Source organism: Macaca nemestrina, chromosome 15, assembly GCF_043159975.1.
Source record: "Macaca nemestrina isolate mMacNem1 chromosome 15, mMacNem.hap1, whole genome shotgun sequence".
In the NCBI taxonomy this organism is placed as follows: Eukaryota; Metazoa; Chordata; class Mammalia; order Primates; family Cercopithecidae; genus Macaca; species Macaca nemestrina.
Window position 1 is genome coordinate 47215423 of NC_092139.1, and position 26773 is coordinate 47242195.

The following is a 26773-nucleotide window of genomic DNA, read 5'->3' on the forward strand; positions in this document are numbered from 1 at the left end:
TAAAAAACTAGAAATTTCATATGCCCATTAAGAGGAGACTAAATACAGAAGTTATGGTATATTCACTCAATGAAATACTACTAAGTGGTAAAAAATAAAATACTACTGACACAAAACATGGATCCCTCTCACAGGCATAACATTAAGCAAAAGAAAACAGACACAGAAGTAAGTTTTAGGAACAGGCAAATTAATCTATGGTACCCAAAGTTAGCATGGGGGAAGACAGCACAAGAAGTATGGACCGAGGAGAAGCATAAAGGGCCCTTCTGGGATTATGAAAATGTTCTACATTTTGACACGGAAACGTTGAATGTCTTGATCTAGGTGGCGGCTTATATGATGTCTACATCTAAAAATTCATGAAACTGTACACATAAAATACATATTTCATGTATATTTTACTTTAAAAAATGAAGTATAAAACATGAGACATTATCTTTTATGTACTGATGTGGAAAAAATCTCCAAAGATTATATTTAAATCTAAAAAGTTTATAATAATTAACACATTTATTTTTTAAGAAAACAAATACAGGCACAAAATAAAACTGTGTTTCTATTACATAAAAATATAGATAAAAGCACTGGATTTTTACTGGTTAAACCCCAGGGAGAAAGGAAATGAGAAAGAAAAGATTTGGAGGATCAAAGGTAAACTTTATTTATATTACCTGAAATTTTTTACAACAAAAACTATAGTGTGTATTTCAAATTGTAAAATTAATATTCTAAATCAAGTCTTAAATGTCTTTAATCTCTTCAAGGGATACGGGAGAATGATCAAATTCAAACCAAAAACTACGTATAACTAAGACTGTATGTTTTAAATTCAATAAAAAAAGAAGTATATTTGTTTTAAACACTATTCCAAGCAGTAATGGTGAAAAAGACCATAATCATCTTTAGAAGGCATGAAATGGTCACGTGCATGATTTTCCAAAGATAGTAGGTCATAATGCCCACATACCACTCAGTGCTCCAACTGCTCCAAAATTTAAGGATTTTCCATCCATTATGCTGGCATCACACTCAATTTCACCTAACAGATTTAGATTAGATCCCATTCCTGCATTTGTAAAAGGAGAATCCTAAAAGACAAAAACAAAAATTAAAATATTAGTCTTAAAAAAAGTATTAATGCCAATTCTTCATGAAATTTTCTACAAACTAGAAGGTGAGAGAATACTTCCCAACCCATCGTATGATGCCAATACCACCCTGATGTGAAAACACGACAAAGATGTCAGCAGGAAAGTACAGATCAATATACTTTATAAATATTGACCCAAAAAAATTATCAAAGAAATACCAGCAAAACAAATCCAGCAAAATATAAAAGGGATTGTATACCACAAACAAGAGGAAAGAAAGATTGGTTTAATATCTGAAAATCAGTGTAATACCCTGTATTAATAAAATACAGGAAAAAAAAAACATGATTATATCAAAAACAAAAAACACGGAAAAAAGGCATCTGACAAAATCCAACACCCTTTCATGAGAAAAACAGAAAACTAGATAAGGGAACTTCTTAACTTGACAAAGAGGATCAATGAAAAGGCCAGGCCAGGAGCAGTGGCTCACGCCTGTAATCCCAACACTTTGGGAGGCCGAGGTGGGAGGATCACTTGAGCCTAGCTGTTCAAGACCAGCCTGGGCAACACAGTGAGACACCATCTATACAAAAACACTTAAAACTTAGCCAGGTGTGGTGGTATGCATCTGTGGTCCCAGCTGCTTGGGAGGCTGAGGTTGGAGGATCCTTAAGCCTGGGAGATCAAGGCTCGAGTAAATCCTAACTACGTCAAAAAAAAAAAAAAAAAAAAGTCCAGAGTTAACATTGTAATTAATGGTGAAAGACTGGATGCCTTCCCCTAAGATCAGGAACAAGACAAGGATATCCACTCTCAGTACCTAGTCACGAATATACTGTACAATCTAACCAGACAATTAAGACAAAAAGAGAGAGAGAGAGAGAGAGAGAGAGAGAACGAACGAACAAACATCTAGATTGGAAAGGAATAAGTAAAACTGTTTCAAGATAACATGATCCTGTATACAGAAAATCCTAAAGACTCCACTAAAAAAAATTAGAATTAATAAGTTTAGTAAAGTTGCAGGATATAAGATTAATATGCAAAAATCAATTGGATTTTTATATATTAGCAATAAACAATCTGAAAATGAAATCAAGAAAATCTCACAATAACATCAAAAACAAAAAATACAAATACATTTTTTAAAAGAAGTATAAGACTTGTATGCTAAAAACTGTAAAACACATTGAAAAAATTTTTAATTCAATACCTAAACACGTGGAAAAACATTCTATGTACATGGACCAGAAGACTTACTGTTGTTACAATGCAATACTCCCCAAATCAATCTAATTCAAAATAATCCTTTATCAAATCCTAGCTACTTTTTTGGCAGAAACTGACAGGCTGATCCTAAAATTCATATGGAAATGCAAGAGACCCGGAATAACCAAAACAATGTTGAAAAGAACAGAACCAAAGGACTCACACTTCTAGGTTTTTAACTTTCTGCAAAAGTAAAGTAATCAAGACAGTGTAATATAGACAAATAGCTAAGGATAGATATATAAATTGATATAATAGAACTGAGAATCCAGAAATATACCCTTATACTTACAATCAACTCAACAAGGTTGCCACAACAATTCAATAAAGAATTTTTTTTTTTTTTGGTTTCTCTTTTTTTTTTTTTTTTTGAGATGGAGTCTTGCTCCGTGGCCCAGGCTGGAGTGCAGTGGCGTGATCTCCGCTCACTGCAAGCTCCACCTCCCGGGTTCACACCATTCTCCTGCCTCAGCCTTTCGAGTAGCTGGGACTACAGGCACCCACCACCATACCCGGCTAATTTTTTGTATTTTTAGTAGAGACAGGGGTTTCACCATGTTAGCCAGGATGGTCTCGATCTCCTGACCTTGTGATCGACCCGCCTCGGCCTCCAAAAGTGCTGGGATTACAGGCATGAGCCACCGCGCCTGGCCAGAAGATATAGTCTTTTCAATAAATGGTACTGGGACAATTAGATATCTATATGTAAGAAAATGAAGTTGGACCCCTATCTTACACCATGTATGAAAGTTAACTCAAAGTGGACCAAAGGCCTATATGTAATAGCTAAAACTATACGTAACTCTTCAAAGAAAATATAACAACGAATGTTCATAACCTTAGGTAACAAAATAGTTTTAGATTTGACACCAAAAACACAACCAACCAAAGAAAAACCTAGGTAAACAGGACTTCGTCAAAATGTAAAACTTTTATTTCAAAGGACACCATAAAGAAAATAGGGAAAAAAAAACAAAATGGAAGAAAAAAATTGCAACCCATGTATCTAATAAGAAGTTTATATCCAGAATATATATATTTTTAAAAATTCTACAACTCTAAAACAAAAAGATGACACAATTTAAAAATGGGAAAAGAATATGAATTAACATTTCTCCAAATAAGATACATAAATCAACAGCAAGCACACGAAAAGATGTGCATGCCATTGCACTCCAGCCTGAGCAACAAAGTGAGACCCTGTCTCTAAAAAATAAATAGGTAAAAACCAATTCTAAAAACAGAAAAATGTGGCCAGGCATGGTAGCTCACACCTGTAATCCCAGCACTTTGGGAGGCCGAGGCAGGCAGATCACTTGAGGCCAGGAGTTCGAAACCAGCCTGGCCAACATGGTGAGACCCTGTCTCTAATAACAATACAAAAATTAGCTGGGCATGGTGGTGGGCACCTGTAATCCCAGCTATTCGGGAGGCTGAGGCTCAAGAATCGCTTGAACCCAGGAGGCAGAGGTTGCAGTGAGCCAAGATCATGCACCACTGCACTCCAGCCTGGGTGACACAGTGAAACTCCGTCTCAAAAAAAAGAAAAAGAAAAATGTTCAACATCTTTTGTCATCAGGAAAAGGCAAATCAACACCCACAACAAAATACTACTTCAAACCCACAAGGATGGCCACAATTGTACAGATAAAAACACATGTTGGCAAGTATGTACGGACATGCAGGCAAGCAAAATAATATGGCCCACAACCAGAGGAAATATCAAATAATAACAACAAACGTAGAAATTACATAAACGATCAAACTAGCAAACAATTTTAATGTTAGCTAACAACGTTAATGTTAGCTAACAATTTTAAACTAGATTATATAAACACACTCTATACGTTCAGGTAGGTATATGAAAGTATTAGCAAAAGAAGGAAAGAAAAAAAAACTATAAAAATTTTTGACCAGGCACGGCAGCTCACACCTGTAATCCCAGCACTTTGGGAGGCCAAGGCAGGAGGATCACAACATCAGGCATTCGAGACTAGCCTGGTAAACATGGTGAAATCCCATCTCTACTAAAAATACAAAAGTTAGCTGGGTGTGGTGGTGCTCACCTGTAATCCCAGCTACTCAGGAGGCTGAGGCAGGAGAATCACTTGAACCCGGGAGGTGGAGGTTGCAGTGAGCTGAGATCATGCCACTGCACTCCAGCCTGGGTGACAGAGCGAGACGCCGTCTCAAAAAAAAAAAAAAAAAAAAGATTAAAATTTTTAGAGATGAAACAAACAATAATTTAAGGTAAAGGCATTTGAAAATGGTTAACAGTAAATTTGGCACTGCAGAAGAAAATAGCAATAAACATAATAATATAGCAATAGAAATTATCCAAATTAAATGACAAAGTGAAAAAAGGAAAAAGAAGAAAAAGGAGGAGGAGAAGAAAGGAAAAAAACAGTACTGGAGAAGAATGGGAAATATCGAATGATCCAACATGCATGTAACTGGAGTCCCAAATGAAAGTAGAAAAGTGGATGAACAGTAAAAATATTAGCCAAAAATTATCCAAACTTAATAAACACTATAAACATACAAATCCAAGAAGCTCAACAATCCCCAAATAAAAGAATATGAATAAAAATACATCAGAGTACATCATAATCAAAATGCTGAAAACCAGTAATAAAATCTTAACAGCAACAAGAGCAAAAAGACACATGCGAAAATGAACAAAAATATTAAAGCAGATTTCTGGTCAGAAACAATGCAAGACAGAAGACAATGGAGTAATCTCTTTAAAGAATTAAGAGAGGAAACAAACTAAAAACTGAGAAAACTACAAAATGTCTTCATAAAGGCAAAATAAAGACTTCTTCAGGCACACAAAAATTGGGATAATTTTTCACCAGCAAACCTACACTATAAGTAATGTTAAAGGATATTCTACAGATCAAACAAAAAAGATACCACATGTAAATCTGGGATATGCAAAAGAATGAAAATGATTAATACTCTAAATAAGTAGGAAGATATAAATAACTTTTATCTCATTTTCAAAGTGCTTCAAATGATAATTGTTTAAAGCAAAAATAGTAACAGTGTACCATGGGGTTTATAACATATACAGGTGCAAACTATAGGGCACAAGTAGCACAAAGATTGTGAGGAATGAATGGAAGTGTATTGTTACAAGCTTCTGACATTACACATGAAGGTCTATAATATTAATATAATTTGAAAGTAGATTGTGATAATCCAAAAGTGTATTTTGCAAATGGTAGGGCAACTACTAAAAAATAAAAGAAGTGTAGAGCTAATAGAATAAAAGTGGAGGAAAAAATGGTTCATTTTTTTAAAATCCTCAAAAGATAGTATAAGAAGAAGAAATAAGAACAAAGTAGAGATGAAAGGAATAGAAAATAACAAGATGATCACTTTATATGCAGCCGTATCAACAATTACATTAAATTCAGCTGGGCACAATGGCTCACACCTGTAATCCCAGCACTTCAGGAGGACAAGGCAGGGGGATCACGAGGTCAGGAGTTCAAGACCAGCCTGGCCAACATGGTGAAACCTCGTCTCTACTAAAAATACAAAAATTAGCTGGGCATGGTGGTGGGCACCTGTAATCCCAGCTACTCTGGAGGCTGAGGCAGGAGAATCACTTGAAACCAGAAGGCAGAGGTTACAGTGAGCCAACATAGCACCACTGCACTCCAGCTTGGTCAATGAAAGCGAAACTCTGTCTCAAAAAAAAAAAAAAAATTACATTATATTCAAATTGTCTAAGGACTTGAATTAGAGGTTCATTGACTGTCAGAAAACTTTACAAGAAACTGTCCTTAATTGTAAAAGCACAGATAGCTAAAAGTAAAAGCATATTAGAAGATATTACCAGAAATATATCAAAACATCCCTTCTCTCATTGCTCATATTAGTGATGTCTCACTCTTCTTTTACATTCCTAATCCGTCTGGCTTGATATTGATAAATTTTATTAATCTTTTAAAGAACTAACCTAACTATTGGTTTGGTTGACTTTCTGTTTTCTATTTCATTGATTTCTACTCTCATCTTTAACTGTTTTTTCTTTTTGCATACTTTGGATGACATTCTTCTCTTTTTCTAGTTTCTTAAAATGATAGGTTAAATAACTGATTTCAGATCTTCCTTCTTTTCTAGCAAGCACTGAATGCTACAAATTTCTTCAGAATGAGGAACATCATCCCTCTTGAATATACGTGCAAAAATCCTTAACAAAATATTAACAAATGTAATTCAGCAATATATAAAAAGAACAATAGATTAGAGCCAAGTGAGATACATCCCAATAATACAAGACTAGTCCAACATTAGAAAATCAATTAACAGACTAGGAAAAATCACATGATCATATCAATAATTAATGCAAAAACAACCTAAAAATAATTCAGTATCCATTCACGATGTTAAAAACTCTCAGAAATCTAGGAATAAAAGAGAATTTCCTTAATTAACTTAAAAATGATAATACATCATAATCAAGTAGCATTTATTCCAGAAATGCAAGGCTGATTTAACAGTTTAAAAAAATTGCCTTCCATTCCAAGATGTCTGAATAGGAACAGCTCCAGGGCGTAGCTCCCAACATGACCAACACAGAAGATGGGTGATTTTTGCATTTCCAACTGAGGTACCTGGTTCATGTCACTGAGACTGGTTGGACAGTGGGTGGAGGCCACGGAGGGTGAGCCAAAGCAGGGTGAGGCATCGCCTCACCCAGGAAGCACAAGGAGTCAGGGGATTTCCCTTTCCTAGCTAAGGGAAGCCATGACAGACTACACCTGGAAAAACGGGACACTCCTGACCAAATACTGTGCTTTTCCCACAGTCTTAGCAACTGGCAGACCAGGAGATTCTCTCCCATGCCTGGCTTGGTGGGTCCCACACCCATGGAGCCTTGCTCACTGCTAGCACAGCAGTCTGAGATCAATCTGCAAGGCTGCAGCCTGGCGCGGGGAGGGGCATCTGCCATTGCTGAGGCTTGAGTAGGTAAACGAAGTGACTGGGAAGCTTGAACTGGGCGGAGACCACAACAGCTTAGCAAGGCCTACTACCTCTATAGACCCCACCTCTGTGGGAAGGGCATGGCTGAACAAAAGGCAGCAGAAACTTCTGCAGACTTAAATGTCCTTGTCTGACAGCTCTGAAGAGAGCAGTGGTTCTCTCAGCATGGCACTTGAGCTCTGAGAACAGACAGACTGCCTCCTCAAGTGAGTCCCTGAGCCACGTGTAGCCTAACTGGGAGACATCTCCCAGTAGGGGCTGAAAGACACCTCATACAGGTGGGTGCCTTCTGAGACGTAGCTTCCAGAGAAAGGATCAGGCAGCCATATTTGCCATTCTGCAGTATTTGCTGTTCTACAGCCTCAACTGGTGATACCCAGGCAAACAGGGTCTGGAGTGGACCTCTAGCAAATTCCAACAGACCTGCAGCTGAGGCACATGACCGTTAGAAGGAAAACTAACAAACAGAAAGAAATAGCATCAACATCAACAAAAAGGACATCCACACCAAAATCCCATCTGTAGATCACCAACATCAAAGACCAAAGGTAGATAAAACCACAAAGATGAGGAGAAACCAGAGCAGAAAAACTGAACATTCAAAAAACCAGAGCAACTCTTCTCCTCCAAAGGATCACAGCTCCTCGCCAGCAACAGAACAAAGCTGGATGGACAATGACTTTGAGGAACTGACAGAAGTAGGCTTCAGAAGGTTGGTAATAACAAACTTCTCTGAGCTAAAGGAGCATATTCTAACCCATCGCAAGAAGCTAAAAACCTTTAAAAAAAGTTAGATGAATGGCTAACTAGAATAAACAGTGTAGAAAAGACCTTACATAACCTGAGGAAGCTGAAAACCATGGCATAAGAATGTCGTGACACATGCACGAGCTTCAACAGCTGATTCGATCAAGTGGAAAAAAGGATATCACTGACTGAAGATCAAATTAATGAAATAAAGTGAGAAGACAAGAATAGAGAAAAAAGAGTAAAAAGAAACAAACAAAGCCTCCAAGAAATAGGGGACTATGTGAAAAGACCAAGTCTACATTTGATTGGTGTACCTGAAAGTGACAGGGAGAATGGAACCAACTTGGAAAACACTCTTCAGGAAAACACTCAACTATCCTGAAGATACCCTGAAGATCCACGAAAACTTCCCCAACCTCGCAAGGTAGGCCAACATTCAAATTCAGGAAATACAAAGAACACCACAAAGATACTCCTCGAGAAGAGCAACTTCAAGACACAAAACTGTCAGATTCACCAAGGTTGAAATGAAGGAAAAAATATTAAGGGCAGCCAGAGAGAAAGGTCAGGTTACCCAAAAAGGGAAGCCCATCAGACTAAAAGTGGGTCTCTCAGCAGAAACCCTATAAGCCAGAAGAGAGTGGGGGCCAATATTCAACATTCTTAACGAATATAATTTTCAACCCAGAATTTCGTATCCAGCCAAACTAAGCTTCATAAGCGAAGGAGAAATAAAATCCTTTACAGACAAGCAAATGCTGAGAGATTCTGTCACCACCAGGCCTGCCTTACAAGAGCTCCTGAAGGAAGCATTAAGCATAGAAAGGAACAACCGGCACCAGCCACTGCAAAAACATGCCAAATTGTAAAAACTATCGATGCTATGAAGAAACTGTATCAATTAATAGGCAAAATAACCAGCTAACATCATAATGACAGGATCAAATTCACACGTCACAATATTAACCTTAAATGTAAATGGACTAAATGCCCCAGTTAAAAGACACAGACTGGCAAACTGGATAAAGAGTCAAGACCCATCAGTGTGCTGTATTCAGGAGACCCATCTCACGTGCAGAGACACACATAGGCTCAAAATAAAGGGATGGCGGAAGATCTACCAAGCAAACAGAAAGCAAAAAAAAAAGCAGGGATTGCAATCCTAGTCTCTAATAAACAGGCTTTAAACTAACAAAGATCAAAAGAGACAAAGAAAGCCATTGCATAAAGGTAAAGGGATCAATTCAACAAGCAGAGCTAACTATCCTAAATATATATGCACCAAATACAGGAGCACCCAGATTCATAAAGCAAGTCCTGAGAGATCTCAAAAGAGATTTAGACTCCCACACAATAACAATGGAAGACTTTAACATCCCACTGTCAGTATTAGACAGATCAATGAGACAGAAGGTTAACAAGGATATCCAGGACTTAAACTTAGTTCTGCACCAAGCAGACCTAATAGACACCTAAAGAACTCTCCACCCCAAATCAACAGAATACACATTCTTCTCAGCACCACATCACACTTATTCTAAAATTGACCACATAATTGGAAGTAAAGGACTCCTCAGCAAATGTAAAAGAACAGAAATCACAACAAACTGTCTCTCAGACCACAGTGCAATCAAATTAGAACTCAGGATTAAGAAACTCACTCAAAACCACACAACTACATGGAAATTGAACAACCTGCTCCTGAATGACTACTGAGTAAATAACGAAATGAAGGCAGAAATAAAGATGTTCTTTGAAACCAATGAGAACAAAGACACAACGTACCAGAATCTCTGGTGACACATTTAAAGTAGTATGTAGAGGGAAATTTATAACACTAAATGCCCACAAGAGAAAGCAGGAAAAATCTAAAATCGACACCCTAACATCACGATTAAAAGAACTAGAGAAGCAAGAGCAAACAAATTCAAAAACTATCAGAAGGCAAGAAATAACTAAGATGAGAGCAGAAGTGAAGGAGATAGAGACACAAAAAAACCTTCAAAAAAAAAAACAGTGAATCCAGGAGCTGGTTTTTTGAAAAGATCAACAAAATAGACCACTAGCGAGACTAATAAAGAAGAAAAATGAGAAGAATCAAATAGATGCAACAAAAAATTACAAAGGGGATATCACCACTGACCCCACAGAAATACAAACTACCATCAGAGAATACTATAAACAACTCTATGCAAATAAACTAGAAAATCTAGAAGAAATGGATAAATTCCTGGACACATACACCCTCCCAAGACTAAACCAGGAAGAAGTTTAATCTCTGAACAGAACAATAAGAGGCTCTGAAATTGAGGCAATAATTAATAGCCTACCAACCAAAAAAAGTCCAGGACCAGATGGATTCACAGCCAAATTCTACCAGAGGTACAAAGAGGAGCTGGTACCATTCCTTCTGAAACTATTCCGATCAATAGAAAAAGAGGGAATCCTCCCTAACTCATTTTATGAGGCCAGCATCATCCTGATTGACCAAAGTGTGGTAGAGACACAACAGAAAAAGAGAATTTTAGATCAATAACCTTGATGAACATCGATGCAAAAATCCTCAACGAAATACTGGCAAAGCAAATCCAGCACCACATCAAAAAGCTTATCCATCACGATCAAGTGGGCTTCATCCCTGGGATGCAAGGCTGCTTCAACATACGCAAATCAATAAACATAATCCATCACATAAATAGAACCAACAACAAAAACCACATGATTATCTCAATCGATGCAGAAAAGGCCTTTGACAAAATCCAACAGCCCTTCATGCTAAAATCTCTCAACGAAGAATTGATGGAACGTATCTCAAAATAATAAGAGCTATTTATGACAAACTCACAGTCAATATTATACTGAATGGGCAAAAACTGGAAGCATTCCCTTTGAAACCTGGCACGAGACAAGGATGCCCTCTCTCACCACTCCTATTCAACATAGTGTTGGAAGTTCTGGCCAGGGCAATCAGGCAAGAGAAAAAAATTAAGGGTATTCAATTAGGAAAAAAGGAAGTCAAATTGTCCCTGTTTGCAGATAACATGATTGTATATTTAGAAAACCCCATCATCACAGTACAAAATCTCCTTAAGCTGATAAGCAACATCAGCAAAGTCTCAGGATACAGAATCAATGGGCAAAAATCACAAGCATTCCTATACACCAATAACAGACAAATAGAGAGCAAAATCATGAGCGAACTCCCATTCTCCATTGCTACAAAGAGAATAAAATACCTAGGAATCCAACTTACAAGGGATGTGAAGGACCTCTTCAAGGAGAACTACAAACCACTGCTTAACGAAATAAAAGAGGACACAGACAAATCGAAGAACATTCCATGCTCATGGATAGGAAGAATCAATATCATGAAAAATGGCCTTACTGCCCAAGGTAATTCACAGAGTCAATGCCATCCCCGTCAAGCTACCAACGACTTTCTTCACAGAATTGGAAAAAACTACTTTAGAGTTCATATGGAACTGAAAAAGAGCCCACATTGCCTAGACAATCCTAAGCAAAAAGAATAAAGCTGGAGGCATCACACTATCTGACTTCAAACTATACTATAAGGCTACAGTAACCAAAACAGCATGGTACGGGTACCAAAACAGAGATATAGACCAATGGAACAGAACAGAGCCCTCAGAAATAATACCACACATCTACAGCCATCTGATCTTTGACAAACCTGACAAAAACAAGAAATGGGGAAAGGATTCCCTTTTTAAAAAATGGTGCTGGGAAAACTGGCTAGCCACATGTAGAAAGCTGAAACTGGATCCCTTCCTTACACCTTATACAAAAATTAATTCAAGATGGATTAAAGACTTAAATGTTAGACCTAAAACTATAAAAACCCTAGAAGAAAACCTAGGCAATACTATTCAGGACATAGGCATGGGCAAGGACTTCATGACTAAAACACCAAAAGCAATGGCAACAAAAGCCAAAATTGACAAATGGGATCTAATTAAACTAAAAAGCTTCTGCACAGCAAAAGAAACTGCCATCAGAGCGAACAGGCCAACTACAAAATGGGAGAAAATTTTTGCAATCTACCCATCCGACAAAGGGCTTATATCCAGAATCTACAAAGAACTTAAACAAATTTACAAGAAAAAACCCCATCAAGAAGTGAGCAAAGGCTATGAACAGACACTTCTCAAAAGAAGACATTTATGCAGCCAACAGACACATGAAAAAATGCTCATCATCTCTAATCATCAGAGAAATGCAAATCGAAACCACAATGAGATACCATCTCACACCAATTAGAACACAAGCTAGAGAGGATGTGGAGAAACAGGAACACTTTTAAACTGTTGGTGGGAAGGTAGATTAGTTCAACTACTGTGGAAGACAGTGTGGCGATTCCTCAAGGATCTAGAACTAGAAAGACCATTTGACCCAGTGATCCCATTACTGGGTATATACCCAAAGGATTATAAATAATGCTACTATAAAGACACCTGCACACGTATGTTTATTTTGGCACTATTCACAGTAGCAAAGACTTGGAACCAGCCCAAATGTCCATCAATGATAGACTGAATTAAGAAAATGTGGCACATATACACCATGGAATTCTATGCAACCATAAAAAAGACTGAGTTCATCCAGGGACATGGATGAAGCTGGAAACCATCATTCTCACAAACTATGACAGGGACAGAAAACCAAACACACCATTTTCTCACTCATAGGTGGGAACTGAACAATGAAACACTTGGACACAGGGCGGGGAACATCACACATCAGAGCCTGTCAGGCGGTGGGGGACTAGGGGAGGGATAGCATTAGGATAAATATCTAATGTAAATGACGAGTTGATGGGTGCAGCAAACCAACATGGCACATGTATACCTATGTAACAAACCTGCATGTTGTGCACATGTACTCTAGATCTTAAAGTATAATTTTTTAAAAAATCAATGTAATTCACCATATTAAGAGAAAAAGGGAAAAACCATATGATCATCTCAGTAGATACAGATAAAGAGGCTAATTAAATCCAACATCCATTCATGATTTAAAAAAAGAAAAAAAAGATCCTGGAAAACAAGGAATAGAAGGATACTTTCTCAACCACATAAAAACTTATTTATGAAAAACAAACAGTTATTCCTATATCTGTTTGTCTATATTTTAAAAACAAGCTAAGTGAATCACTGAGTTAGTAAGCTCATAGGCTACAAGATCAATATATAAACAAAAACTTTTTCTATATGGTAGCAACAAACTATTGGAAATTAAATGTTTTTAATACCGATTATCATAGCATCAAAACATGAAATACTTGGGAATAAACATAATATATACAAGATCTGTACACTGGAAACCACAAAATAATCTTGAGAGATATTTTTTAAATCTCAATAAATGGAAATAAATACTATGTTCATGAACTGGAAAATTCAGTATTATTAAATTGATCAACAGGTTCAACACAATATAAATTCCGATATTAATATAATCCCAATATAAATTCCAACAGTCTTTCTCTTCTTGTAAAGGTTGACAAGTCAGTTTTAAAATACTTATGTAAACGCAGAGAAACCAGGATAGCAAAGAAATCTCTGGAAAAGAAATGTAGGGACTCACATTGCCTGATTCAAGATTTCAAGAGTGTGGTATTGACATAAATTTACATATATAGATGAAAGAGATGGAATAGAGTCCAGAAATAGACACACAGAGAAATAGTCAATTTTTGCTAAAGGTGGCAAGGCAATTCAATGGAAAAAGAATAATATTTTCAAGAAATTGTACTAGAAAAATATACAAAGGAAATAAAAGACATTTACCTCACACTAGAATTCAGGAAAAATTCTTTTTGAAAAGGACCATACACCTACATGTAGGGGTTAAAACTATAAACACTGTAAAAGAAAAAATAGGATAAAGTATTGTGACCTTACATTAGGCAAGGATTTCTTACACAGAAAAACATAAATTATACAAGAAAAAATAATTGAATTTTATTAATTACTTTTTTACTGTTAAAAAGCAATTATTAAGAAAAAGCAAGCCATTATACATATACATAAATATGTGTATGTATATGCACACATACATATATACATAGGTTAGTACAAAAACATGTATTTCCTTGCTCTGTCAGCTGAGAGGCCCCATAAACAATGATACTCCAATGAGCACACCTAGCACCCAAGCCTTGGATTCTAATACTGTTCTCCAATAAGGTAAAAGTATTACTTGGAGAAATGGATGATTCTAGGACTGAGGCAAGAAATGTACAAGGTAAGCCTGGCCAGGTGTGGTGGCTCACGCCTGTAATCCCAACACTCTGGGAGGCCCAGGCAGGAGAATCACTTGAGCTCAGGAGTTCCAGACCAGCCTGGGAAACACAGTGAAACCTCATCTCTAAAAAAAAAAAAAAAAAAATACAAAAATTAACCAGGTGTGATGGCAGGCACCTGTAGTCCCAGCTACTGAGAGGCTGAGGTGGGAGGATGGCTTGAGCCTGGGAGGCTGAGGTTGCAGTGAGCTGTGATCATGCCACTGCACTCCACCAGCCTGGGCAACAGAGTGAGACACTCTCAAAAGAAAAAAAAAAAGAAATAAGCCTGGAGCATCTTATACTACCGGAAAGTAAGGAAGTGTTCAAAAATTAAAAAAAAGAACTCACAATGATGGGGATATACCAAAGGGCCACAAGGGCCAACTGAAAGAGCTCCCAATGGCCAAAGCAGAAACAATTTGAGCAACAAAATAAATAAAGCAGTATTAGACTACAACTAAAAGGATAAAATATCCATGAGTCCATACTGATATAGATTCATTACTGAATGAATGAATAAATAAATAGGAGGAAAAAGAAAATTTTTGCAAAAGAATTCCAAAAATATTAGCTATTCCATGCTCAAAAAGGTGAAGCATAACTCTCCATTCCTTAAGTGTGAGGTATGTATACTGACTTCTTTCTGAAGAATACAGTAAATGTGTAGGGTGAGTAAAGAATACCTTTACTGTGGAAAAACCCAGCAAACACTACACTGTGTAAGGCATGTGACAGAAGTCAACATCAACAGCAATAAGTCATGGTCATAATATGTACCCTTGATATCATATGACGAGAATGAAAATTTATCTCTAAGCCCTTCCACCTAAAACCCCATAACCCCATTGTAATCATGACAAAAATATCATACAAATCTTAATTGAGGGACACTCCACAAAACACTGGACTAGTACTCCTCAAGAAGGTTATGGTCACAAAAAACAAGGAAAGTCTGAGAAACTGTCACAGCCAAGAGAATCCTAGAAACATGACTACTAAAAATGTAATGTGGTATCCTGGATGGAATCCTGGAAGAGAAAAAAGACATTAGGCAAAAACTAAGAAAATATGAATGAAGTATGGATGTCAGTTAATAATGTATCACTATAGGTTCATTAATTACGACAAATGTACCTGCTAATTAAGATGCTAATTAGGGAAACTGGATATTAGCATATGAGAATTCTCTAAACCAGAGGTCCCTAACCTTTTTGGCACCACTGAAACCAGTTTCATGGAAGACAATTTTTCCATGGATGGGTGGGGAATGGTTTTAGAATGAAACTATTCCACCGCAGATCATCAAGAATTAGATTCTCATAAAGAGCGTGCAACCTAGGTCCCTCATATGCGCAGTTCACAATAGGGCTTCTGCTGCTATGAGAATCTAATGCCACTGCTGATCTGACAGGAAGCAGAGCTCAGGCGGTAATGCTCACTCACCCACCACTCACCTCCTACTGTGTGGCCCAGTTCCTAACAAGCCACAGACTGATACCGGTTCGGGACCCTGGGGTTACGAATCCCTGCTCTAAAATATCTTCACAATTGTTTTGTAAATCTTTAAACTGTTATAAAATAAGTTTATTAAAGAAAAATGGGGCCAGGCACAGTGGCTCATGCCTGTAATCCCAGCACTTTGGGAGGCCGAGGCAGGTGGATCACCTGAGGTCAGGAGTTCAAGACCAGCCTGGTCAACACGGTAAAACCCCGTCTCTACTAAAAATACAAAAAGCAGCTGGGCATGGTGGCGTGCATCTGTAATCCCAGCTACTCTGGAGGCTGAGACTAGAGAATTGCTTGAACTCGGAATGTGGAGGTTGCAGTGACCTGAGATCACGCCACTGCACTCTAGCCTGGGAGATAAAGTGAGACTCCATCTCAGAAAAAGAAAAATGGGCCAGGCACGGTGACTCACATCTAATCCCAACACTCTAGGAAGCCGAGGGGGGCAGACAGCTTGAATCCAGCAGTTCAAGACCAGTCTGAGAAAAATGATGAAACTCAGTCTCTACAAAAAAAAAAAATATATATATATATATATATACAAAAATTTGCCAAGCATGGTGGTACAAGCATGTAGTCCCAGCTACCCTGGAGGCTGAGGTGGGAGCCTGGGAGGTGGAGGCTGCAGTGAGCCATGATCATGCCACCACTCTCCAGCTTGGGAAACAAAACAAGACCGTGTCTCAAAAAAATGAAAATAAATAAGTTTTATTAAAGAAAAATCAAACCACAGTCTGGAAGAAAGATTTTATAAAACATATTATCTCTTAAAGGACTGCTATCCAGAATTTATTTTTAAAAATCCATACAATGCAGTAAGACAATCCAAAGTTTTTAAGGGGCAGTTTTACACAGATTGCAAATAACACATGAAAACACACTTAGCATCATTAGCCATAAAGTGTCTCTTATTGACCAAACTCTACTCAAATTCCCCTGAACTATTTTTCAACTGGGCTAGACTTTTGGACTTCCATGTTTATCTCTGCACTGTTCAATTTTAATAAGAATCTTGCTAAATCAGTCTGACAAGATACTCCCACCCCTGATATCTGGTCATCCTCAATATTTAATCAGATTCCTCATTCTCCACTATCCCCCAAGTGACATCTCACCACTGTGGTCTGTCTCCAGCAAGAATTATGTTAGGTCGATGTCGATTTAGCCAGAATCTCCCCTTACCTGTGATGTTTCCTCTTGGTAATCTTCCATCCACTGACACTCACCCAGCTTTTTAGCTATAAATTGTCACTTGTCTATGCTGTATTCAGAATTGAGCCCAATCTCTCTTCCTCACTGGAAAATCCCATAGCAGTTGATATGGTCTGGATGTTTTGTCTCTTTCCAATCTCATGCTGAAATGGGACCTCCAATGTTGGAGGTGGGCCTAGTAGGAGGTATCTGGGTCATGGGGCTGGATCCTTCATAAATGGCTTGGTGCTCTTCTTACAGCGATTAGTTAGTTTTCACTGTATGAGTCCATGTGAGATCTGGTTGTTTAAAACAGCCTGCCACCTCTTCCCTCTCTTTCTTGCTGCCTCTCTCACCATGTGATATACCAACTCCTCCTTTGTCTCCCACCATTATTTTAAACTTCCTGAGGTCTCACCAGAAGCTGAGCTGATGACAGATGCTTGTACAGCCTGCAGAGCCAAGAGCCAAATAAACCTCTTTTCTTTATAAATTATCCAGCCTCAGGTATTCCTTTATAGCAATGCAAAAGCAACTAATACAGCAGTGGTTCCTACAGCTATCACAATAGTTCCTCCCTTGAAAAAAGTATGCCTTACCACCTTTCACAAGGGTCATAAATAATTATTTCATTAACAGTAGTCATTAGGGAAATGCAAATTAAAACCACCAGATACCATTATATAACCATTAAAATGACTAAAATTTAAAAGACTGACAAAACTAACTATTGGCAAAACTGCAGATCTATGGAAATCTGAATGAATTATATACATTGCTAGTGAGAACGCAAATGGCAAATTGTTTAGCAGTTTTCTTTAAAGTTAAGCATACACTCACCACAGACTCAGCAATTCTACTCCTAAGTATTTTACCTGTGAGAAATGAAAGCATATGTTCACATAAATTCACATAAAGTCTACATAAAGACATATATATATTCCTAATACACCCAGCAATATGGGTGAATCTCAAAAGCATTACGTGAAAGAAGCCAGTCACAAAAGATCACAAATTGTATAATTCTATTTAGAATAAAATCTAGAAAAGACTGAACAATCATGACAAAAAGCAGATTATAGTGGCCAGGGGCCACTGATGAAGAGGATTCACTGGATAGGTATGAGGAAAATTTGAGGGTAATGGAAATGTTATATATCATGATTGTACTGGTGGTAACACAACTGTATGTATTTGTCAAAACTCATTAAATTGTACACTTACCACTGATCAATTTTGTTGCATGTAAATTATACTCCAATAAAGTTGACAAAAAAGTAGTATGCCTATTACTTGACATAAACTAATCAGCCTATATACTAACTTGCCCCTTATAAATAATAAAGTCACTTTTCAAGGGTGAGACAGGAGGATCACTTAAGATCAGCAGTACAAGACCAGCCTGGGCACCACAGGAGGACCCGATCTCTCCAAAAATTTTACTTTAAATAGCTGGGAATGAGGGTGCATGCCTGTAGTCCCAGGTACTCTGGAGGGAGGTCAGGGGGACCACATGAGCTCAGGAGCTCTAATCTACAGTGAGCTATGATTGCACCACTGCGCTCCAGCCTGGACAACAGCATGAGACCCTTTCCTAAAAAAAAAAATAAATAAATTTAAATAATTTAAAATAATATGTGAGAAGAGAAGTTTAGAGAAAAAAGAGTAAAAAGAAATTAACAAAGCCTCCAAGAAATAGGGGACTATGTGAAAAGACCAAATCTACATCTGATTGGTGTACCTGAAAGTGATGGGGAGAATGGTACCAAGTTGGAAAACACTCTGCAGGATATTATCCAGGAGAACTTCCCCAATCTAGCAAGGTAGGCCAACATTCAAATTCAGGAAATACAAAGAACACCACAAAGATACTCCTCGAGAAGAGCAACTCCAAGACACATAATTGTCAGATTCACCGAAGTTGAAATGAAGGAAAAAATGTTAAGGGCAGCCAGAGAGAAAGGTCAGGTTACCCAAAAAGGGAAGCCCATCAGACCAACAGCGGATCTCTCGGCAGAAACTCTACAGGCCAGAAGAGAGTGGGGGCCAATATTCAACATTCTTAAAGAATTTCAACCCAGAATTTCATATCCAGACAAATTAAGCTTCATAAGCGAAGGAGAAATAAAATCCTTTACAGACAAGCAAATGCTGAGAGATTTTGTCACCACCAGGCCTGCTTTACAAGAGCTCCTGAAGGAAGCACTAAGCATGGAAAGGAACAACCGGTACCAGCCACTGCCAAAACTGCCAAAATGTAAAGACCATCAATGCTAGGAAGAAACTCCATCAAATAACGAGCAAAATAACCAGCTAACATCATAATGACAGGATCAAGTTCACACGTAACAATATTAACCTTAAATATAAATTGGCTAAATCCTCCAATTAAAAGACACAGACTAGCAAATTGGATAAAGAGTCAAAACCCATCAACAATTTGCTATTTCCAGGAGACCCATCTCACGTGCAGAGACACACATAGGCTCAAAATAAAGGGATGGCAGAAGATCTACCAAGCAAATAGAAAACAAAAAAAGCCAGGGGTTGCGATCCTAGTCTCTGATAAAACAGACTTTAAACCATCAAAGATCAAAAGAGACAAAGAAGGCCATTACATAATGGTAAAGGGATCAATTCAACAAGAAGAGCTAACTATCCTAAATATATATGCACCCAATACAGGAGTACCTACATTCACAAAACAAATCCTTAGAGACTTACAAAGAGACTTCGAATCCAACAGAATAATAATGGAAGGCTTTAACACCCCACTGTCAACATTAGACAGATCAACGAGACAGAAAGGTAACAAGGATATCCAGGAATTGAACTCATCTCTGCAGCAAGCAGACCTAATAGACATCTACAGAACTCTCCACCCCAAATCAACAGAATATACATTCTTCTCAGCACCACATCGCACTTATTCCAAAATTGACCACATAGTTGGAAGTAAAGCACTCCTCAGCAAATGTAAAAGAACAGAAATCACAACAAACTGTCTCTCAGACCACAGTGCAATCAAATTAGAACTCAGGATTAAGAAACTCAATCAATACCGCTCAACTACATGGAAACTGAACAATCTGCTCCTGAATGACTACTGGGTACATAACGAAATGAAGGCAGAAATAAAGATGTTCTTTGAAACCAATGAGAACAAAGATACAACATACCAGAATCTCTGGGACACATTTAAAGCAGGGTTTAGAGGGAAATTTATAGCACTAAATGCCCACAAGAGAAAGCTGGAAAGATCTAAAATTGACACCCTCACATCACAATTAAAAGAACTAGAGAAGCAAGAGCAAACGCATTCAAAAGCTAGCAGAAGGCAAGAAATAACGAAGATTAGAGCAGAACTGAAGGAGATAGAGACACAACAAACCCTTCAAAAAATCAGTGAATCCAGGAGCTGGTTTTTTGAAAAGATTAACAAAATTGATAGACCGCTAGCAAGATTAATAAAGAGGAAAAGAGAGAAGAATCAAATAGATGCAATAAAAAATGATGAGGAGGATATCACCACCAACCCCACAGAAATACAAACTACCATCAGAGAATACTATAAACACCTCTATGCAAATAAACTAGAAAACCTAGAAGAAATAGATAAATTCCTGGACACATACACTATCCCAAGACTAAACCAGGAAGAAGCTGAATCCCTGAATAGACCAATAACAGGCTCTGTAATTGAGGCAATAATAGCCTACCAACCAAAAAAAGTCCAGGACCAGGATTCACAGCCGAATTCTACCAGAGGTACAAAGAGGAGCTGGTACCATTCCTTCTGAAATTATTCAATAGAAAAAGAAGGAATCCTCCCTAACTCATTTTATGAGGCCAACATCATCCTGATACCAAAGCCTGGCAGAGACACAACACAAGAAGAGAATTTTAGACCAATATCCCTGATGAACATTGATGCAAAAACCCTCAGTAAAATGCTGGCAAACCGAATCCAGCAGCACATTAAAAAGCTTATCCACCATGATCAAGTGGGCTTCATCCCTGGGATGCAAGGCTGCTTCAACATATGCAAATCAATAAACATAATCCAGCATATAAACAGAACCAACAACAAAAACCACATGATTATCTCAAAAGATGCAGAAAAGGCCTTTGACAAAATTCAACAGCCCTTCAGGCTAAAAACTCTCAATAAATTAGGTATTGATGGGACATATCTCAAAATAATAAGAGCTATTTATGACAAACTCACAGCCAATATCATACTGAATGGGCAAAAACTCGACACATTCCCTTTGAAAACTGGCGCAAGACAGGGATGCCCTCTCTCACCACTCCTATTCAACATAGTGTTGGAAGTTCTGGCCAGGGCAATCAGGCAAGAGAAAAAAATTAAGGGTATTCAGTTAGGAAAAGAAGAAGTCAAATTGTCCCTGTTTGCAGATGACATGATTGTATATTTAGAAACCCCATAGTCTCAGCCCAAAGTCTCAAGCTGATAAGCAACTGGAGCAAAATCTCAGGATACAAAATCAATGTGCAAGAATCACAAGCATTCCTATACACCAATGACAGACAAACAGAGAGCAAAATCATGAGTGAACTCCCATTCTCCATTGCTACAAAGAGAATAAAATATCTAGGAATCCAACTTACGAGGGATGTGAAGGACATCTTCAAGGAGAACTACAAACCACTGCTTAATGAAATAAAAGAGGACACAGACAAATCGAAGAACATTCCATGCTCATGGATAGGAAGAATCAATATTGTGAAAATGGCCATACTGCCCAAGGTAATTCATAGATTCAATGCCATACCCATCAAGCTACCAATGATTTTCTTCACAGAATTGGAAAAAACTACTTTAGAGTTCATATGGAACCAAAAAAGAGCCTGCATTGCCAAGACAGTCCTAAGCAAAAAGAACAAAGCTGGAGGCATCACGCTACCTGACTTCAAACTCTACTACAAGGCTACAGTAACCAAAACAGCATGGTACGGGTACCAAAACAGATATATAGACCAACGGAACAGAACAGAGCCCTCAGAAATAATACCACACATCTGCAACCATCTGATCTTTGACAAACCTGACAAAAACAAGAAATGAGGAAAGGATTCTCTATTTAATAAATGGTGCTGGGAAAACTGGCTAACTATAAGTAGAAAGCTGAAACTGGATCCCTTCCGTACACCTTATACAAAAATTAATTCAGGCCGGGCGCGGTGGCTCAAGCCTGTAATCCCAGCACTTTGGGAGGCCGAGACGGGCGGATGACGAGGTCAGGAGATCGAGACCATCCTGGCTAACCCGGTGAAACCCCGTCTCTAGTAAAAAATACAAAAAAATAGCCGGGCGAGGTGGCGGGTGCCTGTAGTCCCAGCTACTCGGGAGGCTGAGGCAGGAGAATGGCGTAAACCCGGGAGGCGGAGCTTGCAGTGAGCCGAGATCCGGCCACTGCACTCCAGTCTCGGCGACAGAGCAAGACTCCGTCTCAAAAAAAAAAAAAAAAAAAAAAAAAAAAAATTCAAGATGGATTAGAGACTTAAATGTTAGACCTAAAACCATAAAAACCCTAGAACAAAACCTAGGCAATACCATTCAGGACATAGGCATGGGCAAGGACTTCATGACTAAAACACCAAAAGCAATGGTAACAAAAGCCAAAGTTGACAAATGGGATCTTATTAAACTAAAGAGCTTCTGCACAGCAAAAGAAACTACCATCAGAGTGAACAGGCAACCTATAGAATGGGAGAAAATTTTTGCAATCTACTCATCTGACAAAGGGCTAATATCCAGAACCTACAAAGAACTCAAACAAATTTACAAGAAAAAAACAAACAACCCCATCAAAAAGTGGGCAAAGGATATGAACAGACACTTCTCAAAAGAAGACATTTATGCAGCCAACAGACACATGAAAAAATGCTCATCATCTCTAGCCATCAGAGAAATGCAAATCAAAACCACAATGAGATACCATCTCACACCAGTTAGAATGGCAATCATTTAAAAGTCAGGAAACATCAGGTGCTGGAGAGGATGTGGAGAAATAGGAACGCTTTTACACTGTTGGTGGGACTGTAAACGAGTTCAACCATTGTGGAAGACAGTGTGGCAATTCCTCAAGAATCTAGAATTAGAAATACCATTTGACCCAGCCATCCCACTACTGGGTATATACCCAAAGGATTATAAATCATGCTGCTATAAAGACACATGCACACGTATGTTTATTGCGGCACTATTCACAATAGCAAAGACTTGGAACCAACCCAAATGTCCATCGATGACAGACTGGATTAAGAAAATGTGGCACATATATACCATGGAATACTATGCAGTCATAAAAAAGGATGAGTTCATGTCCTTTGTAGGGACATGGATGCAGCTGGAAACCATCATTCTCAGCAAACTATCGCAAGAACAGGAAACCAAACATTGCATGTTCTCACTCACAGGTGCAAAGTGAACAATGAGAACACCTGAACACAGGAAGGGGAACATCATACACCGGGTCCTGTCATGGGGTAGGGGGAGGGGAGGGATAGCACTAGGAGATATACCTAATGTAAATGACGAGTTAATGGGTGCAGCACACCAACATGGCACATGTATACATATGTAACAAACCTGCACATTGTGCACATGTACCCTAGAACTTAAAGTATAATAAAAAAGGAAAAAAGAAAAATAAATAAAATAATATACATAAATATTTTAAGTGGTCATCTGATCTGATGTAACTCATTTTGCATAATTAATAATCATGTCTACTAAGTAGCCAGTGATCCTTTTAAAATCTGTCAGACTCTGTCACTCTTCTGTTCATAAACCTACAACACTTTCCCATCACACTTAGAATAAAATCCAAAGTCCTAATTTTCAACATTTACATGGCCCTACATGATCTGACCCTTCTCTCCCTCTTCCAACTTACTCCCCGCATTCCTCTCCCTTACCACACTCCAACCCACACTGCGATTCCCTGAGCACACCAAGAACACCCCTACCTCGGGGCTGTTGCATCTATTATTCATTCATTCCTTTGAGATGCTGAGCTTGGTGAGAGATTCTAGTGAAAGAAGAGGGTCCATAAACATAGACTGCATGTGTGTGTGTGTGTGCGTGTGTGTGTGTGTGTATGTGTGTAAAGATGCATGTACATGTATGCATGAATACCTGAGGTCCCACGGTGATTAGTATTACAAAGAAGAATGAAGTGGAATATGAAGGGACAGTGGGGTACTTTACCCCCTGAACAAGAACTCCCTTCCCCAACATCTTCATATGGCTCTCTTCCCATTTCATTCATGTCTCTGTTCAAAACCCAGCTTTATCAGAGAGTCCTTCCCTTACTGACTTATCTAGAATAGCATTTCCCCAGCCATTCCCAACCATTCTCTTATTTCTATTTTATTCTTCTTTATGGCACTTTCCACTATCTAACATTATACATAATTTTTGTTTGTCTACCTCTCCAAATAGAATGTAAGCCCCTTAAATATAAGAATTTGTCTTTTTAGGTACTATATCCCAATATGCAAGGCAATGCCTGGCACATGGCAGGTAGGTAATCAATAAGTATTTGCAGAATGAATGAATAGCAGTTAATTGTGACTAGATATAAACAGAGTAATTATTGTGAGCTATAACCTCTTAAGCAAGCTGATACTTATTAATTCTTACAGATTGCTCCTATAGAGAAATGTCAGGAAAATGCAGCGGAGTGTTAAGAATCTAATCTTTTCATGATTAAAACAAGAGAAATTAAACAAACTTATGCAACAGTATTTTCTGTTTCTAAAAACTGGAATTCTAAAAGCAAAATATATTTTAAGTTTACTCATAACTTTTCAAGGAGACACAGCTTTAAAAAGTGAGACACTCTTTGACTAATCAATGCAGCAAAGAGAGGGCAGAAAGGCCAAGAAGCAAGTCAGGAGCTACTCTCCCACAACGACATGGAAACCCTTTCCTATTAATGAAATTTTGGAACCCCAAGCCAAGGCAAAGATCTGCAAAGTATTACTCTTTCGCTATAAACCACAACTTGTATTACCCATTAAATGTCCTTCGCTGAAAGCATAAAATAATATAAGAACTGTTTGCAAGGCTCCAGGTATACTGTACGTCTGAGGATCTATTATGAGACCTCTATTAACAGCTCTTACAGATGCAAACAATTTAGTTTTCAAATGTTGTACAAAAACTAGACTGGCACATTATAAAATCATTTTTATATAAGATGATTTATGTTTATTCAATTTCCAATCTTCCCTTAAGAAGAAGTCAGACATTAACAGGAAATTACTAATATGTTAGTACTCACACTCTGTCGGTCAAGTGCAAATTCAACAAACACATCATTAGATACATGAAATAAAGTAGAATATATAACTCTTGTTGAAAATTGAGTGTCCTATCAAAATCATTTTAATTGAGTTTGTGACCAGTCCAGCCAACATGATGAAATGCCATCTCCACTAAAAATACAAAAATTAGCCAGGCGTGGTGGCGGGTGCCTGTAATCTCAGCTACTCAGGAGGCTGAGGCAGGAGAATCACTTGAACCTTGAACCTGGGAGGTAAAGGCTATAATGAGCCAAGACTGCACCACTGCACACTCCAGCTGGGCGACAGAGTGAGACCGTCTCAAAAAAAAAAAAAAAAAAAAAATCATTTTAATTACTAACTTCATTGATAAGCAGGTATTTTAACCTTCAAAACCCGAGAAAGGTGGGGGAAAAGCTTTTGAAATGAACTTTCTTGCATCTTTTTAAAAGAGTTACAAAAACAGGATATGTACTCCATGTCATTATACTCTTTTTCAAACTAACACTAGTAAAACTTGTATAATATGCCTATCTTAGCTAGCACTACTCTAAGAATTACTAATTTTCTGGTATCTCAACATCAGTTTTCATTTCCAAGATGAATGGAGGCCAATGAAACTGTATTACTGATCAAAAAAAATCATTGGGGGATTTTTTTTTGTTGTTTAGCAGCCAATTAAGTTCAAATTTTCAAGAACTGAATGGTTAAAAGATTTCCAATTTAGATTCCTCTGTGGTAGTATAGGTTAAGAGTCATTAATTCAACAAAGATTTATTGGGCACCAACGTACCAGGCAAATCTTTTCTGTAAAAGGCAAGATATATCAACTAGTTCAGGCTTCGTGGGCCACACAGACAATGCTACTACTGAGCTCTGCAACTGTAGCACAAAAGCAGCCAGAGAAAATACACAAATGAATAAGCATGGCTGTGTTCCAATAAAACTTCATATATGGATACTGAGATACAAATTTCATATACTTTTCTGGTGTCATGAAATATTATTCTTCTTTTGATTTTGTTTCAACCATTTAAAAAAGTGAAAATAATTCTTAGTTTGCAGGCCATTCAAAACCAGGCATCTGCCCAGATTTGGCTTTCAGGCCATAGTTGGCCAATCCTTGATCGAAACCATGGGGATATAGCAGTGGATGAAACAGAAAAACATTCTTACCTACATGAAGCCTCAATTCTAGCCAAGGGAGACAAACAATAAGAAATTAAATACATTAGATAACATATCAGAAGTAAACAAGAGAGTGAAAAAATAAAACAGGTAAGTGATGGGAGTACTGGGGATGGTCAGAGGGCTTTTATTAAAAAGAAAACTATAGCAGTAG

General features: G+C 37.9%; 1 protein-coding gene across 19 annotated transcripts in view; it reads right to left on the reverse strand.

Moving 5' to 3' along the window:
* LOC105481498 (taspase 1) overlaps nucleotides 1-26773 on the reverse strand; it is a 441844-nt gene that overhangs the window by 384764 nt on the left and 30307 nt on the right. For 16 of the 19 annotated variants that reach the window (XR_986975.3, XR_986974.3, XR_011613532.1 and 13 more), the window contains one exon: nucleotides 971-1091. The exons of 1 other annotated variant lie outside the window; for it this stretch is intronic. Coding sequence is in view for 13 of the 18 variants with exons in the window: in XM_071079677.1 (XP_070935778.1) it covers nucleotides 971-1091 (121 nt within the window). In the remaining 5 variants the exon portion in view is untranslated. Of the gene's footprint in view, nucleotides 1-970; nucleotides 1092-13921; nucleotides 14017-17955; nucleotides 17980-26773 lie in introns of those variants that run through there. 2 more of the 19 variants (XM_071079683.1, XM_011741121.3) reach the window with 2 other exon arrangements.